The sequence below is a fragment of the Engraulis encrasicolus genome, chromosome 20 (assembly GCF_034702125.1).
Source record: "Engraulis encrasicolus isolate BLACKSEA-1 chromosome 20, IST_EnEncr_1.0, whole genome shotgun sequence".
NCBI classification, from domain to species: domain Eukaryota; kingdom Metazoa; phylum Chordata; class Actinopteri; order Clupeiformes; family Engraulidae; genus Engraulis; species Engraulis encrasicolus.
The window spans coordinates 18,194,014-18,209,013 of NC_085876.1; the positions used below are offsets into that span (position 1 = coordinate 18,194,014).

The 15,000-nt window shown below is 42.8% G+C and overlaps 1 protein-coding gene across 1 annotated transcript in view; it reads left to right on the forward strand.

Moving 5' to 3' along the window:
* LOC134436371 (collagen alpha-1(XIV) chain-like) overlaps positions 1 to 15,000 on the forward strand; it is a 160,939-nt gene that overhangs the window by 60,437 nt on the left and 85,502 nt on the right. The window contains exons 13-20 of the mRNA XM_063185539.1: positions 390 to 519; positions 3,789 to 3,928; positions 5,056 to 5,182; positions 5,641 to 5,783; positions 6,727 to 6,859; positions 7,367 to 7,423; positions 9,576 to 9,718; positions 13,424 to 13,553. Of these exons, the coding sequence (XP_063041609.1) occupies positions 390 to 519; positions 3,789 to 3,928; positions 5,056 to 5,182; positions 5,641 to 5,783; positions 6,727 to 6,859; positions 7,367 to 7,423; positions 9,576 to 9,718; positions 13,424 to 13,553 (1,003 nt within the window). The remainder of the gene's footprint in view (positions 1 to 389; positions 520 to 3,788; positions 3,929 to 5,055; positions 5,183 to 5,640; positions 5,784 to 6,726; positions 6,860 to 7,366; positions 7,424 to 9,575; positions 9,719 to 13,423; positions 13,554 to 15,000) is intronic.

Sequence of the window (15,000 nt, forward strand, 5' to 3'; positions counted from 1 at the left end):
TCTCGTTTCGGGAGGACATTATTATCACGATGCGGCTCTGGATCCGTTATGTTCATTTGTTTATTTGTGTGTGTGTGTGTGTGTGTGTGTGTGTGTGTGTGTGTGTGTGTGTGTGTGTGTGTCTGTGTGTGTGTGTGTGTGTGTGTGTGCATGTGTGTTCCTGTGTATGCATGCATGTACCTCCATGTACTCTATACAGTACATGACTCCATACACAAGCTACTGATCATATGTGTGTGTACATCCACAGCCGATAGTGATCATACATTGTGTGGGTGCGTGTGTGTGTGTGTGTATGTATGTGTCTATTGGTGAAAGTGATCATATGTGTGTGTGTGCATGTCCACAGACTTAAGTCATCATATATGTGTGTGTGTGCATGTCCACAGGTGAAAGTGGGCGAGTCGGTGACAGAGATCGAGCTGGAGAGTTTGACCCCTGACACTGAGTACACGGTGACGGTGTACGCCATGTACGGAGACGACGCTAGCGACCCCATGACGGGACAGGAGACCACACGTGAGTCAAACACTTAAGTGCCAACTCCTCATCGCACCCCCCTTGCACCCATTCCCTCTCCTCTCCTTTCCTCTCTACATCCTCTCCTCTCCTCTCCTCTCCTCTCCTCTCCTCTCCTCTCCTCTCCTCTCCTCTCCTCTCCTCTCCTCTCCTCTCCTCTCCTCTCCTCTCCACTCCTCTTATCTCCTCTCCTCTCCTCTCCTTTCCTCTCCTCTCTTCTCATCTCTCCTCTCCTCATCATCTCCTCTTCTCTCCTCTTCTCTCCTCTCCTCTCCTCTCCTCTCCTCTCCTCTCCTCTCCTCTCCTCTCCTCTCCTCTCATCTCCACTCCTCTCTAAGCATCATCAGTGTGTTTCTACCCTAAGTGAACACGCAAAAACACACAGGTGACACACCAGTGGAAGCAGAGTGGACATGAGATTCAAGATTCAAGATTATCTTTATTCGTCCCGAGGGAAATTTGTCTTGGACATACATGTACTGCTGCTTAGCACATAACAAATAAAGCAAAAAAATAAAAAAACAAAGAAAAAAATATATACAGACATAAAATTTGCATTAAAGTATGCAAATGCATACTTTAAGTGCATACTTTAAGTGCATACCTAGTGCGGCCTAATACATATGTACGTACATGGCATTACAAGAATGGTAGTTTGTTAACGACTTGAGTTCAAAAAGTTCCCAGACATTGGGATAAAAAAGAACTTGTGGTATATGTAACAAAGCAGGAGAAGTAGAGAGTAGACCAAGTTGGAGGGAGGCAGGGAGTGAAGTGAATTGTTTTATTTTAGCTTTTTAAATTGGCGGTGCAAATTAATTAATTGCCTACCTACGCAGAGTTGACACTGCTGTTCAAAAAGTTCCCAAACATTGGGATAAAAGAGAACTAACGGTATATGCAACAGAGCAGGAGAAAGAGTAGACCAAGATGGAGAGAGGCAGTGAGTGAAGTGATGTGTTCTATTTTAGCTTTTTAATGGCGGTGCAAATTAATTAATTGCCTACCTATTCTGAGTTGATTTGGTGTGAGTAATCAGCGCAGTTAGACAGCTCTCACAGGATTCCTCTCATTATAAAACATTGTTTTGTCCCTTCGCTTCGGTCAGTCATTCTGACTCGCTTCATGCAATATGATCCAAGGGGCTATCAAATCACGACGGCATGCTTAATTATACTGCTATAAATTATGAACACCCGTATATACTCTGATGCCAATGGCAAACTAATCAGAATCATGAATATATTATGGTCTGTACCGTTGTTACTGCTGTCCAGGGAAGGATATACAGCACCATGTCATTAAGTTAAACACATACACAGAGGTGCACACACAAGCACGCACGCACGCACACACGCACGCACGCACGCACGCACACACACACACACACACACACAAATGTGAAAGAAGTCATGGTGATGGAGTATCCACCACCTTCCTTCCGTCACCTCACGTTTTTCAGCACAGTTTTGAAATGTTCTTGCCAGGACCTCTTCCTCCTCCTCCTCTTCCTCCTTCTCGCCTTCTCTATTCTTCCTCCCTCCTTCCTCCTCTCTTTTTTCCACTCACCTCCTTCATTCCCTTCTCACCTCAACTGCGTGAGCACCTTGTGCCCAGGCTATTCTGACACAGAGCCCCCTGCGAAATTGAGGAGACTGAACCATCCTGGCCTCTGGTCACTTTGATGGAAAACTGCAGAGGTCTAGTTGTGCAGGGTGAATTACAACGCCACACACGCCTACTTCACAGTCCAAAGGCATGGGACAGTCAGGGAGGAGGAGAAGGAGGCAAGGAAGAGGTGGAGAGGTGAAGAAAGGGAGGAGAAGTGGAGGAAGAGGAGGATGAGGAGAGATGAAGAGAGGGAGGAGGAAGGGAGGAAGAGAAGAGTAGATGCAAGGAGAGGGAGGAGTGGAGGAGGGGTGGCAAAGAAAGGAAGAATGGTAGGACAGGTAAAGAGAGGGAGGGGAGGTGAAGAGAGGGAAGAGGAGGAGGAGGAGAGGAGGGGCGGCAAAGAGAGAGGAGGAGGAGGAGAGGCAAACAGAAAGAAGAGGAGGAGAGGAGAACAGAGGGTGTGTGTACTTGGGTTGGGAGGAGAGGAGAGGCGTGGGACCCTGTGGTCCATGGTTAATTAAAGTGTTTATGGTTTATGCAATGACAAGAGGGGCCATGGGGCCATTCGCTCACCTGGCCGTGTGCATGATTATTCTCCTTTCAATCGCATCACATCTTCACCTCCTCTGCAGCTCTCCTTCCTAGATTACAAATTCTAAATCGTTATCCTCAATTGACAGATAAATATATCATCGCTGACTTAATTATTGCCCTCATTAAATATGTATCCAGACTTTGCGTAGGCTGTGGTGGCTATAGTTCTTTCTTGAACTCAATAATGCATAGACAATAAGTTTATTGGGAATGTCAGAGAAAATAGAAAGAGAAAAGTGTAATATATTTATTTCTGTCAACGCTTCAAGAGGTAGATCTTGCTTGCCATCTAGGCAGAGGTTAGGGATCTCGGGCATGAAAAGGTTGGTGACCACTGCTGTCCATAATATACTTATCTTCCACACACCGTGCTCCTCCGTCTTGTTGGTGCGTCTCTGAAGTAATCAAGTAGTTAGGAAATGGATCGCACTCATTTTTTTCTTCTTACTTCTTCTTTTCTTTTTATTTAAACATTGCAGGGACTGATATGACAGACGTTTCGGCCGAAAGAGCCTTCTTCAGTCCACGTCTGTCAAATCAGTCCCTGCAATATTTAAATATAAAGAAAAGAACAAGAAAGAGGAAAAAACTGAGTGCGATCCATTTCCTAAGTTCATAATATACTGCCATGAGTAATTGTAGCTTCCTTCCCACACATGTACATGTAAGGGCTACCCATTCATGATTTACTTTCTATTGCAATGTATGTGCTCTTGCTGATGCTCTTCTCTCTTCTCTCTTTGTCTCTATCGCTGTATCTTTCAGTGACATAAGAGAAACAGACAGCACATGTTGTTACATGCATAATATGCAATATGTGCCATTGCAGTTTATTTTACCCACATTTGTAATATAAGGTGTACAGATCAAACTTATCTCACCCTGTGCTCTCCGTCTGTCTGTCTGTCTGTCTGTCTGTCTGTCTGTCTGTCTGTCTGTCTGTCTGTCTGTCTGTCTGTCTCTCTGTCTCTCTGTCTGTCTCTGTCTCTGTCTCTGTGCCTGTGTCTCTGTCTCTGTCTCTGTCTCTGTCTCTGTCTCTGTGTCTGTCTCTCTCTTCCTCTCAGTGCCCCTCTCCCCAGCGCGTAACCTGCACATCTCGGAGATCAGCCACAGCTCTGCCAAGCTGGACTGGGATGAAGCATCTCGTAAGGTCAGAGGCTACCGCATCGCGTACGCCATCGCAAGAGGCGGACCGAGCAGCGAGGTATGGCTACTCACAAAGCTTGTTATATTACAGTACCTTTTTGGTGTGTGTGTGTATGTGTGTGTGTGTGGGGGGTGTCTACTTTATTTTGACAGGACAGTAAAGAGTGGGACAGGAAGTGAGTGAGAGAGAGAGACGGGGGAGGATCAGGAAATTACCGGGGTTGGGAATCGAACCCGGGTCGCCCGCCCAGGAGTAGCAGTCTAGTGCCCAGCCGATTAAGCCACGGCTGGGTTCTGAATATATTACCTTGACCAAAGACTTTTACTCATTAACTAAATGGCTAAACTAAACATTATCTAAATGTTATCTTATATACATGTAACTCTTAAAGAGTGATATCAGAGAGACTGGTTAAGAATATAATACTCTTAGGCCCTCCGCACATTGGCTCCGACAAAGTGCTGAGCACTGCTCCGCAAAAGTTCGATTCCGTTGTTTTCAATAGAACCCCGCACACTGGCGCCGATGTCCGCGGACATTCGCGGATGTCGGCTAGCGATGAGAGACGAGTTCTATTTTTGTCACAGCTGCCCATTGATTATCAATGCTATGTACGTGTGAAATTGGGTTTGGGTGTCGGAATTATGTCAGAAGCGAAAGTGTTCCACAGTGCTGTCGGAGCCAATGTGTGGCCGGCCTTATACACATCAACTAAATGGCTAAACTAAACACTATCTAAATGTTATCTTATATACATAATTCTTAAAAAGTGATATCAGAGAGACTTGTTAAGAATATAACACTCTTAGAATCTGGTTATATTTCCCTCTTATTTCCTCATAGTATCATTCTCATTATGTTTGCTTATATTCTGGATTTATGTATCACTTTTATGTTGACAGACATTCAGTATTTGTATGTTCTAACTTTAGTATTTTGGTTCTCTCCTGTAATATGTTACGCTTGTTTTTCATGGTATTATCATTTTGTACAATTCTTCTTGCTAGTGATGGGAAGTGTGTTGTTGGTGGTATTGGAAGAGCTTCAGTGTGTGTGGGTATGTGTATGTGTATGTGTTTTGCCTGTACCCTCTCGAAAACGAGATTTCATCTCAAGAGGCTATCCTTTAATAAAGACATATGAAAATGTGAAATGAACACTGCCAGTATTTTTCCTGTGTACAGCACGAGGTGCGGCGCGTCACCTCCTACGTGCTGAGGAACCTGACGTCTCTGACGGACTACAATGTGGCCATCTACGCCCAGTACGACGAGGGCGACGCAGAGGCACTCAAGGGCATCTTCACCACCAGTACGATTCAACACCAACACACTCAGTAGTCTTGAAGACCAGAACATCAACATCAACACACTCAGTAGTCTTGAAGACTAGAACATCAACACCAACACACTCAGTAGTCTTGAAGACTAGAACATCAACACCAACACACTCAGTAGTCTTGAAGACTAGAACAAACTAGAATAGACCAGTATATCCATCCACACTTAAAGTGATACTGTCCCATTTTTGGAAATAAGCTTCTTTTACACCTCTGCTTGAGTTAAATGATTGGACTTTACCTTTTGTCCGGTACTTTCAACCGTTCTCTGGGTATGGCCGTACAATTTTTATGTCCAAGCCAGCAGTTAACATTGAGTCCTATGAGAACAGCTAGCCGCCAGTTACCAGCATGCTTGATAGTGAGAAGAAAGTTTTGTCGTTTTCCTCTTCATGAGAAGTTTTTACATATTTGTGTTGGTGTCTTCCAGAGACCGTCCCTGAGCCCCTGAATGGTGTTACCAAAGACCCCACCATGACCAGCTTCCGGGTCAGCTGGCAGCATCCCGCCAACGACGTGGTCCTCTACAAGATCCTGTGGGGAGAGAGCGACGGGGAGGGAGACGTGGAGGAGGTGTCTGTCTATCTGCCTGTTTGCATGTCTGTCTGTCTGTCTGTCTGCCTGTCTGCCTGTCTGTCTGTCTGTCTGTATTCCTGCCGGCCTATCTGTCTGTCTTCCTGTCTGTCTGTATGGCAGCATGTCTGTCTGTCTCTCTGCTTGCCAGTCTCTGCCTGACTGTATGTCTCTCTTCCTACTTGCCTGTCTCTGTCTGCTTCTATGTTTATCTGTATGTCTGATTGTCTTTTTGTCTGTCTGCCTGTGTGACTGCCTGTCTGTCTGTTTGTATTCCTGTCTTTCTGTGTTCGTGTCTATCTGCATATCTGTCTCTCTGTCTGTCTGTCTGTCTGACAGTCTTCCTGTGTGTTTGTCTCTCTGTCTGTCTATCTATACATGTCTGTCTTTCTGTCTGCCTGTCTGTCTATCTGAGTCTGTCTATCTGGCTGTCTACTGTATCTGTGAATGTGTCTCTCTACATGTCTGCCTGTCTGCATGTTTGTCTGTGCCTCTCTGTTTGTCTGTCTATCTACGTTTGTGTCTGTCTGTCTGCCCATCTGCTAGTCCATCTGCCATTTGCCTGTCTCAAACTTTCTCTTCAGTGGCGTCTGCTTGTCTGGAAACTTTTGGGATTTTTGGCATGCAGCCTTCATACTTTACATCCGCCAGTCTGCCAGTCCGTCAGTCTGTCTGTCTGTCAGTCTGTCTCTGTCTGTCTGTCAGTCTGTCTCTGTCTGCCTGTGTGTCTCTCAGTCTGTCTGTGTGTTTGTGGCTATCTGCCACGCTGTCAGTCTCTGTCTTGCCTGCCATTTATCATCATGTGTTTTTGTCTCTCTGTTCTTTTTTTCTGTCCTTTGGCAATTTTAGTCCAGTGTGGTGGGATGTACCGTACATACATCAATCTTTCTTATCTATATCCATTTTTTTTTTATTTTCTCTTTTTTTTTTCTTTTGCCCTCAGGTGATGGTGAACGCCCAAACAAACACGTATCTCATAACCGGCCTGAAGTCGCTCACGGAGTACGAGGTGTCTCTCTCAGCCATCTACAACGACGAGTCGGAGAGCGAATCGGTCATTCTTCTGGAAACCACTGGTAATATAATAAATTGGTAACACTCACATTGTTTACAAAGTGATTAATATATTGATATTAATTACTTAACAGACAAGGTAGTTTATTTACAAAGCGATTAATATATTGATATTAATATAAGTTGGTAACACACAGTTTACAAAGCAATTCATATATTGATATTAATTACTTCACAGACACTGTGCTTAATTTACAAAGCGATTATATTGATATTAATAAGTTAGTAACACACATTGTTTACAAAGCGAGTAATATATTGATATTAATTACTTTACAGACACCGTAGTTTATTACAAAGCGATTAATATGTTGATATTGATATTAATTACTTTATAGACACCGTGACACATTGCCACTTGGTGTACTGTATATGCTTTAACATGGCTGTTTTTTATTGATGTTTGATTGCTTTCTTAGCCATTTTCTCATAAAGTTGTGCTACTCAATTGCTACTAAGCATTTGTGCTGTAAACTAAAACATGTTCCTGCATTTTTGTCATGTCATAGCTCCAGGAATCACAACTGTTAGACCTACCACAACCACAACCACAACTACGGCTGCAGGTGAGTGTATACCAGTGTATACTATGTTCAGGGTTGCCAGATGAAGCTGGTGATTTCCAGCCCAAAAATTGCTCAAAACCCGCCTGGAAGCACTAAATTTCGCCCAATTCTATTGATTTATATGGCCAAAAATTAGGCATTTTTTTCTCCGAAATCCATTTTTACACGCAGATGGCCATCCTAAGCAGCCCAATTGGGCGGGACACCGCCCAATCTGGCAACACTGACTGTTGCTGTATATTGCATATATGCCTGCTGCTGGATCTGTTGAGGCTGCAGATTCAGACACAATACAAAGGGTAGAGTATGCAGAGAAATATATTATTCAGTGACCTGGTTTCCTCTTTTTCGGAGTAGCGATATACACTATGTTATACGAAATGTAGAACTTCCCTACAGAATAACATTATCAAACCATCCTTCATCCATTCATGCATCCATCTCCCCATCCCTCCCTGCCCTCTATCTCTCCATCTATCCATACACCATGCATCCATCCATACATCAGTCCATTCACCCATCCATCCATCCATCCATCCATCCATTCATTCACCTGTCCATCCTGAATGTATGGCATACAGATCTGTCGCTGTGTAATGTACCGGGACTTCTTTAAATGGAGAAATTGAATCCCGGTGAATGAACTATGATTCTATTGTTAGACATGATGGCTTGTCCCCCGTCCGCCGTCTCCCACCATATGAACACGTAATGCTCAGCACAGCTTGGCTGCTCTGCAAAACAAGCACTGGTGGCTTCCGCTGACAAAAAAAATAAAAAATCCCGCCCACACGGCCGGCAAGATGATTTACAAATTGAGCCTAATATAATGCGGCCTGTGCTGTAGGAATTAATGAATGTAATCTTGTACAACTGCGGAATTACCTTTTCCTCCTCCTTATAAGGATTTAAAACAAATGTCGATAAATAACCCAGTAGCATCTGATGCCCAGATCGGGTAGGAGGTGTTGGTGGTTTATCTATTCCCTGAAGATTGGGGTAGACTGAATAGAAAAGATGGATTTCCGGATTTCCGTAATTTGTGGACTTATGTGAAATGACTCTGTCTGGCTTTCCTCATACTATTTTTGTTTAAATTACAGACATTTGTGTTAGTTGTTGCTACTCATACATCTTGCATACAAGTGCTTAAATAAACTTAAACAGAAGTGTATTTATTCATACTGTACATTCATCAATTTTCATGAATGTTGAATTACAATTATAATGGATAGCAATACCATAATGATATTGATTTACAATAATTGAGCTTTTTGCTAACTTACTTGATTTAGTTGAGAAATTGCTCCATGTTTATGCATACTTAAAACAGACCAAAAATTAAGATAATTGTCCATCCCTTGAGGTAAATTAAATCAGCTCATCTTACCTTGTTTACATAAGATTACAAAACAATACTTGTTTATTCATGTGTTTATGTTTTTTATGTTGGTCTCTGTGTTGTTTTCTATGTGTGTTCCCTGTATGTGTATGTGTGCTACTTGACACCTTAACTCCCCCCTGGGGATCAATACAGCAACTGTTCTCTACTATTACTACACTGTAAGCCAGTTAAGCGTAAAAAGGTAAGCTGCCCTGCTACCTTAAGCTTGTAAGTTAACTCAACTCGAGGCTTAACTCTACTCAAGGCATTCTCAAGTTGAGTTAACTTACAAACTTAAGGCAGCAGGGTAACTTACTTTTTTATATTTACTAACTGGCTGCAATGTTTGACAGTGTAAACAGTCGTTTTGGGTAGGGTGTGTACATCCAAAGTCTGTTGTTGAAAGTACCAGACAAAAGCGTCATGCAGTTCAAGCACACTGTGAAAAAAGCTTCAAAAAATAAAGTTTATTAAATTAAAACAGCAACGTTTCAATCACGCTGGATCTTCATCAGGAGCTTTTTCTGCAGTGTGCAGACCTACCTTCTTGAACTGACAGTGTAAAACAGCTCAGTGTAAACGCCTCACCCCAATTCGATTATTTTCGATTACGATTTCGATGAATGCTCCACGATACGATGCAATTCGATTCAATTCGATTCAATCGTCAGATTATATCGCGATATATCGATACATTTCGATTATTATTTACACCCCTAGTAAACAGTTCAGTGTAAACGGCTTACGCTCTCCTATTGTGCTCCTCAGTGGTGCGGCAGGCGGTGAGGAACATGCAGATCAGCGAGGAGACCACCTACGGCTTCCGCGTCTCCTGGGAGATGCAGGACGCCAACGTGCGCCAGTACCGCGTCTCCTACGTCACCGCGCAGGGTGACCGCGCAGAGGAGGTGGTGAGTGTACTATGTATCTTAAGTTTACTTTTTTTTCCCAGGACTTTTTTGCCTTTATTTTTTGACAGGACAGTGGAGGAGATACAGGAAATGAGTGGGGAGAGAGAGACAGGGAAGAATCGGCAAATAACCCGGGCCGGAATCGAACCTGGGTCGCCGGCTTAGTAACCCAGTGCCCCACCTTTACTGTTAGGCCATGTATGTTATGTATGTTAACTTACCGCGCAGAGGAGTTGGTGAGTGTGTACTATCTTACCACACAGAGGAGGTGTAGGGCGTATTGTGGTGTTCTCCTCTCTGCTTCTCTCCTTCTTGTTCTCCACACCCAGTTATGCACCTCACCTTCCAACCTCCCCCTTGCTGTTTGCAGCATTATAATACTGCTGAGTGTTTCTTGTCAGCACCCATTCCACTAGTAACAAACACTCAAGGACCATCATAATTCTCAGAGACAGAAAAGAAAATAGGTTTGTTAATCTTATAGTGTTTATAGTGTCCCCAGAAAATGAAACTCTGTTTATAGGTTTAAACAAGAGTGTGTGCGTGTGTGCTTAAGTCCAGTGCAACTTTTTAGTTACCGGTGTGTGTCGTCACGAAAGAGTTTCAGCACCACTCTTCTAATGGACAGCTCCAGAAACTAGTTTGCCAAGGCACCACATGTTTGTCTGGCAAAGCCCTCGCCTTGCTTTGTGTGCTGGGCAGTTTTTGTGCCATGACGCATTCTCTTTGTTCAAATTTGATTTGACTACTGCCATTATAAATACTTGATGAAGAAGTGGCACTGCATTACAAAATCCAATTTCCCCACCCTGCCGCTGATGGAGGGGTAGGTGTCACTTGGTGTTGGGTATTATTTTGATCTCTGTGGCCACACGTTTTGCACCAAATTGATTTGTCAGACCCGGGCTCGGCTGTTGTCACGATTGTGAGGCGGGCGCCCTGAACATTGGAAGGGCTTAGACGGCAGGGGGTCTGAATGCAAAGCAAGAAAGGGGGTGTGAGAGACACTCTGTTCAGCTGTGGACTTCTAATTTTGTTGTTGAATGAGATTATTATTATTTTTCCCCCAGGTATGGGGGTGTGGAACACATTCTCCTTTCTGTTCAGCTGTGAACTTTTAATGTTGTTGAGGCCACAGAGTTTTTTTATATATATATTTTTTGTCCCTAATTTGTTGCCTGTGTGCTTTGTATGCTATTGAGTCACATTGTTAACACATGCCAACTACGTGTGATCTTGGACAAGGGGCTACACAAGCCCATACAGTTCATACACAATAATTCAAAGCTAACATTAAAAAATATGTGCTCTAGTATGTAGTCAGAAGAATAGACTACATTCCCAATGACGGTAGTTGCTCGCTTGGCCAACAGTGAGGCTACCCTACTTCTGTAATACATCATAGTGCCAGTCTGCCTCCTTTATCCAGCCTTTTGTTCAAGGAGAATTTAATGACTTCTATGTTCTCAGTCATAAAAAAGCAAACAATGCATGTCCTGGCACGGTCTTGTGCAGGAGGGAGGAGAGGCGAGAGGGGAGAGGGGAGAGCGGGGGGATGTAAAGAAAGAAAAGAGAGAGAAAAAAAGACAAGGAAGGGAAGAAAAGAGTTGACACAGTAAGCTACAGACAGAGCGATGCAAATCCTGTTTCCTGCTTTTCCTCTGTGAAAGGGTCCTTGTCCATTTGCAGGGGAGTGCTGCAGACTGGCTGCCACATTTCAACACTGTAGAATCACAGCCCTGCCGTGGCCTAACGGTAGGGCACTGGGTTGCTACGCCGGCGAAACGGGTGTGAATCCGGCCCGGGTCATTTGTCAATCCTTCCCCGTCTCTCTCTCCCCACTCATTTCCTGTTTCTCCAAATCTGTTCTGTCAAAAATAAAGGCAAAAAAGCCCTAAAAATATTATTTAAAAAAAAAGGATTCTACAGTACCATCAGCCAACCTGCCAAATGCTGCTGAAATTTGTATTTTGCTGGGAGGAGAAAAGAGCAACTTACTGACCACTTTGAACCATCAGTGAGTGTGTGCTTGGCTAGTAAGATTAACATCTAAAAACTATTTTGGCTGGTGATGAAAAAAGTGAATTTAGAGCCCTGGGTACCATATAGATAACCCCTTCTCTCAACATGCCCATTTAGATCTTAGAGCCTGGCGCGGCAGGTCAACCCAACATGAGGATGAAAAGTCGAATGCCTATTGTGATTTATTTACTGACCTAGTTGTGTCAAAAACTTGAGTCACATTTCTGATTAAAATTGGGGCCATGTTGAGAAATCCAGAGGCATAATGGAACCTATTCTGGCATTTTTCTTTTTATGCGCTGAAATTTGATTGGCTGGGTTTGTGCTCAATTTTACAGACCGTTTATTCGCTGCACTGCTGGCTTCTCTACCTATTTGCTTGTGGCTTGTGGGCCCATTTGTTAAGTTGAGTTGCTGTTTGGCCGTCGCAGGGCGGCATGGGATGGACCGCATTGGTATTCTATAGAAATAGAGATCAGTGATGAGTCTGTGATCATCGAGCGAATGTAATAAAAGTCAGATGTTCCCGTCATCACTCCAGAGATTGCCTGTCCTGTCCACAACAAGGAATACTGATGGCCTCAATGCCTTGTCCGGGAATGGCCTGGCCTGCAAGATTATTTCTGTTTTATTCTGCACCATTATTGAGAATGGGACTATTTTTTTTAAAGTTGGGATGTGCAAAAAAAAAAATCTGAAGTTGAACTGTTGGCCTTTGTTTCTATTGTTTTTTTTTGTTTGTTTTTTAACCAAACATGTGAAATCTAACAGGAAGTCTAACAACTTTGCAATAGCAATCACTAATCTTGTTAAGAGAAGTGGGGATGAGATTAATTTGGAGAGTTTAATTATGCCCACTGAAATGGGCCAGTCTTTGTGGAAATACTATATGTATCACATTTGCTTTGTTGTGTGGAGACGGAAACTGCTGAAGCGAGAGCGAAACGTGTCATTCATGCAAATTAAAACAATCAGCGAAAATAATTACCATATTGTGTTGCAATGATCATTTCCACTTCAGATGTCTTGATACTAGCTGGCTGCACATCATTATTATCTGTGAAAGAACAACATCTGTCTGTGCACAGGGATTTGGGTTGTTTCTCTTTTGTTTTGACTAGAATAGAATAGAATAGAATAGAATAGAATAGAATAGAATAGAATAGAGCAGGATATAATAGAATAGAATGCCTTTTATTGATACATGTTACATGTACAGTTTGCACTATAATGAGATTGAAAGCGATCACTTTAGTGCAAACGTCATAGGGATGTACTGAACTGTACTGTGTTTCCCAAAAACTCTTAAGTTGTACATATGCTGAAGTACTTCTTTAGTATGAGGTACCCGGGAAATAGGTCTCACATCCATCCTCAATAAAAGATTACACTTAAACTGTTTTGCCTCGCACATGCACTTTGCAAAAACGTTTTATTTGCATGTGCGAGATTTTTTTTAAAATGTAGGCCTATAGAATGATTGTATGTACGTATAACATGTCTGTGATTTCATGTATTGCCTAGGGGGCACCTCATACTTAAGTACTCCTTAAATGTTTTTGGGAAACGCTGCTCCCACTGTTCAACATAGTGGGATATTCTATTTGCTGTGTATTATGTTGATATGCTGTCAGGGTGTGTGTTTTACTGATTGCGTGTTGCATTTTTCTTCACTTCCTTTAGAAAATGGTCCCAGCGCAGCAGAAGACGATCTTGCTGCAGTCTCTGCTCTCCGACACAGAGTACCGGGTCACTGTCAACCCCGTCTATGCGGAGGGACCCGGCCCTGTGATGACCCGTATGGGCCGCACCTGTGAGTTTTATTTTTACATTACATTGCATTGCATTTGGCAGACGCTTTATAACCAAAGCGACTCTCAAAAGAGGACATAATCATTGCCAACACTAGCAGATACAAAGTGCACAGGAAATATACAGAACAACACATGCATATGCAAAGAAGGGTTAGTTAGGTTTAAAATATATATATATACTGTATATATAGTATACGTACACACCCACACACACACTTCACACTCTATTATCATATAGCACAGTAATTAGTTTTGTATTGTTTCACACACGTCAACGTTTTTTTTTTTCCTTTACTTTTTTTTCTTTTTTTCCTTTACCGTCTCAATGGTGCAACTTCTGTCCTCATCAGCCATTGGGGGCCGCCCCCTTGCACGGGGGTGGCATAAATGCAATTTCGTTGTGTGCAGTGTGCACTTGTGGAGTGCTTTGTCACAATGACAATGGGAGTTGGAGTTTCCCAGATGGGCTTTCGCTTCACTTTCTCATAATGGGCAAAAAGGCATCAGATGTGTCCAGAAATGGGCATACAGCCACCTTGCTTCAATTTCTAGTACCGTTAGTAGGAGGAGGGACACACAGAAATCAGAAAGCAAAACTTCACAGCCCCTAGATTTAGGAATGGAATGACAACATTTAATAGTAGATGTTTTTTTAACTCACTTCATAGTTGCTTAAAAAAAGATTTTGAAAAGAATGGTCGTCGCACACTCAGAACTAACATGCAGTTACGTTCAATAAACCAACGTTGTAGGCGTAAGCAGAAACGTTGCTTTATTAAATGTAATAACTGCATGTTAGTTCTGAGTGTGCGACGACCATTCTTTTCATCAAGTTTAACCTACTATTGTCCGCCGTACGCACCTCACACGGTGTGCGTTTAAAACCGAAGGAAGACTTTAAAAACATTTTAAAATGTCAGTTTTATTTCACATAACTACTCACAGGCCGCTGGGAATTTCTTACTGACCATCAGTGGTTTGTAGACCACACTGGTTCAATGCAAATGCCCTTAAGCAACAGCAAGTCAAGCCCGTCAGAAGCATCTCAGACAGTGGAGTGAAATGTCTTTGAATGAAGGTCACCTTGAGAGGCTTTGCGGAGGATCGAGACACTCGAGTAGAGGAGAGGAGACACCCCAGTAGCAGGGGAACATCCTCTGAATATGTAACTAGTTTCTCAATAGTGGAACTCTTCAGTATTTCCATACTCGGTATATTAAACTTATATAACTCCAGATAAAGTATTTACAACACTATAGGAGTCAAATGACTCTTACAGGGGAGTGGAAATACAGTGTAAGATTGTGCTGGTGACCAATTTTAACTTTACAGCTCTTAATATCTCACCAAAGAGTAAAATTAACACTCTCAACATTAATTGAGTGGACACCAAATTTGGAGTTCAACTGAACTTCAACTTCAATTCAACTTCAGTAGTATTTTCTT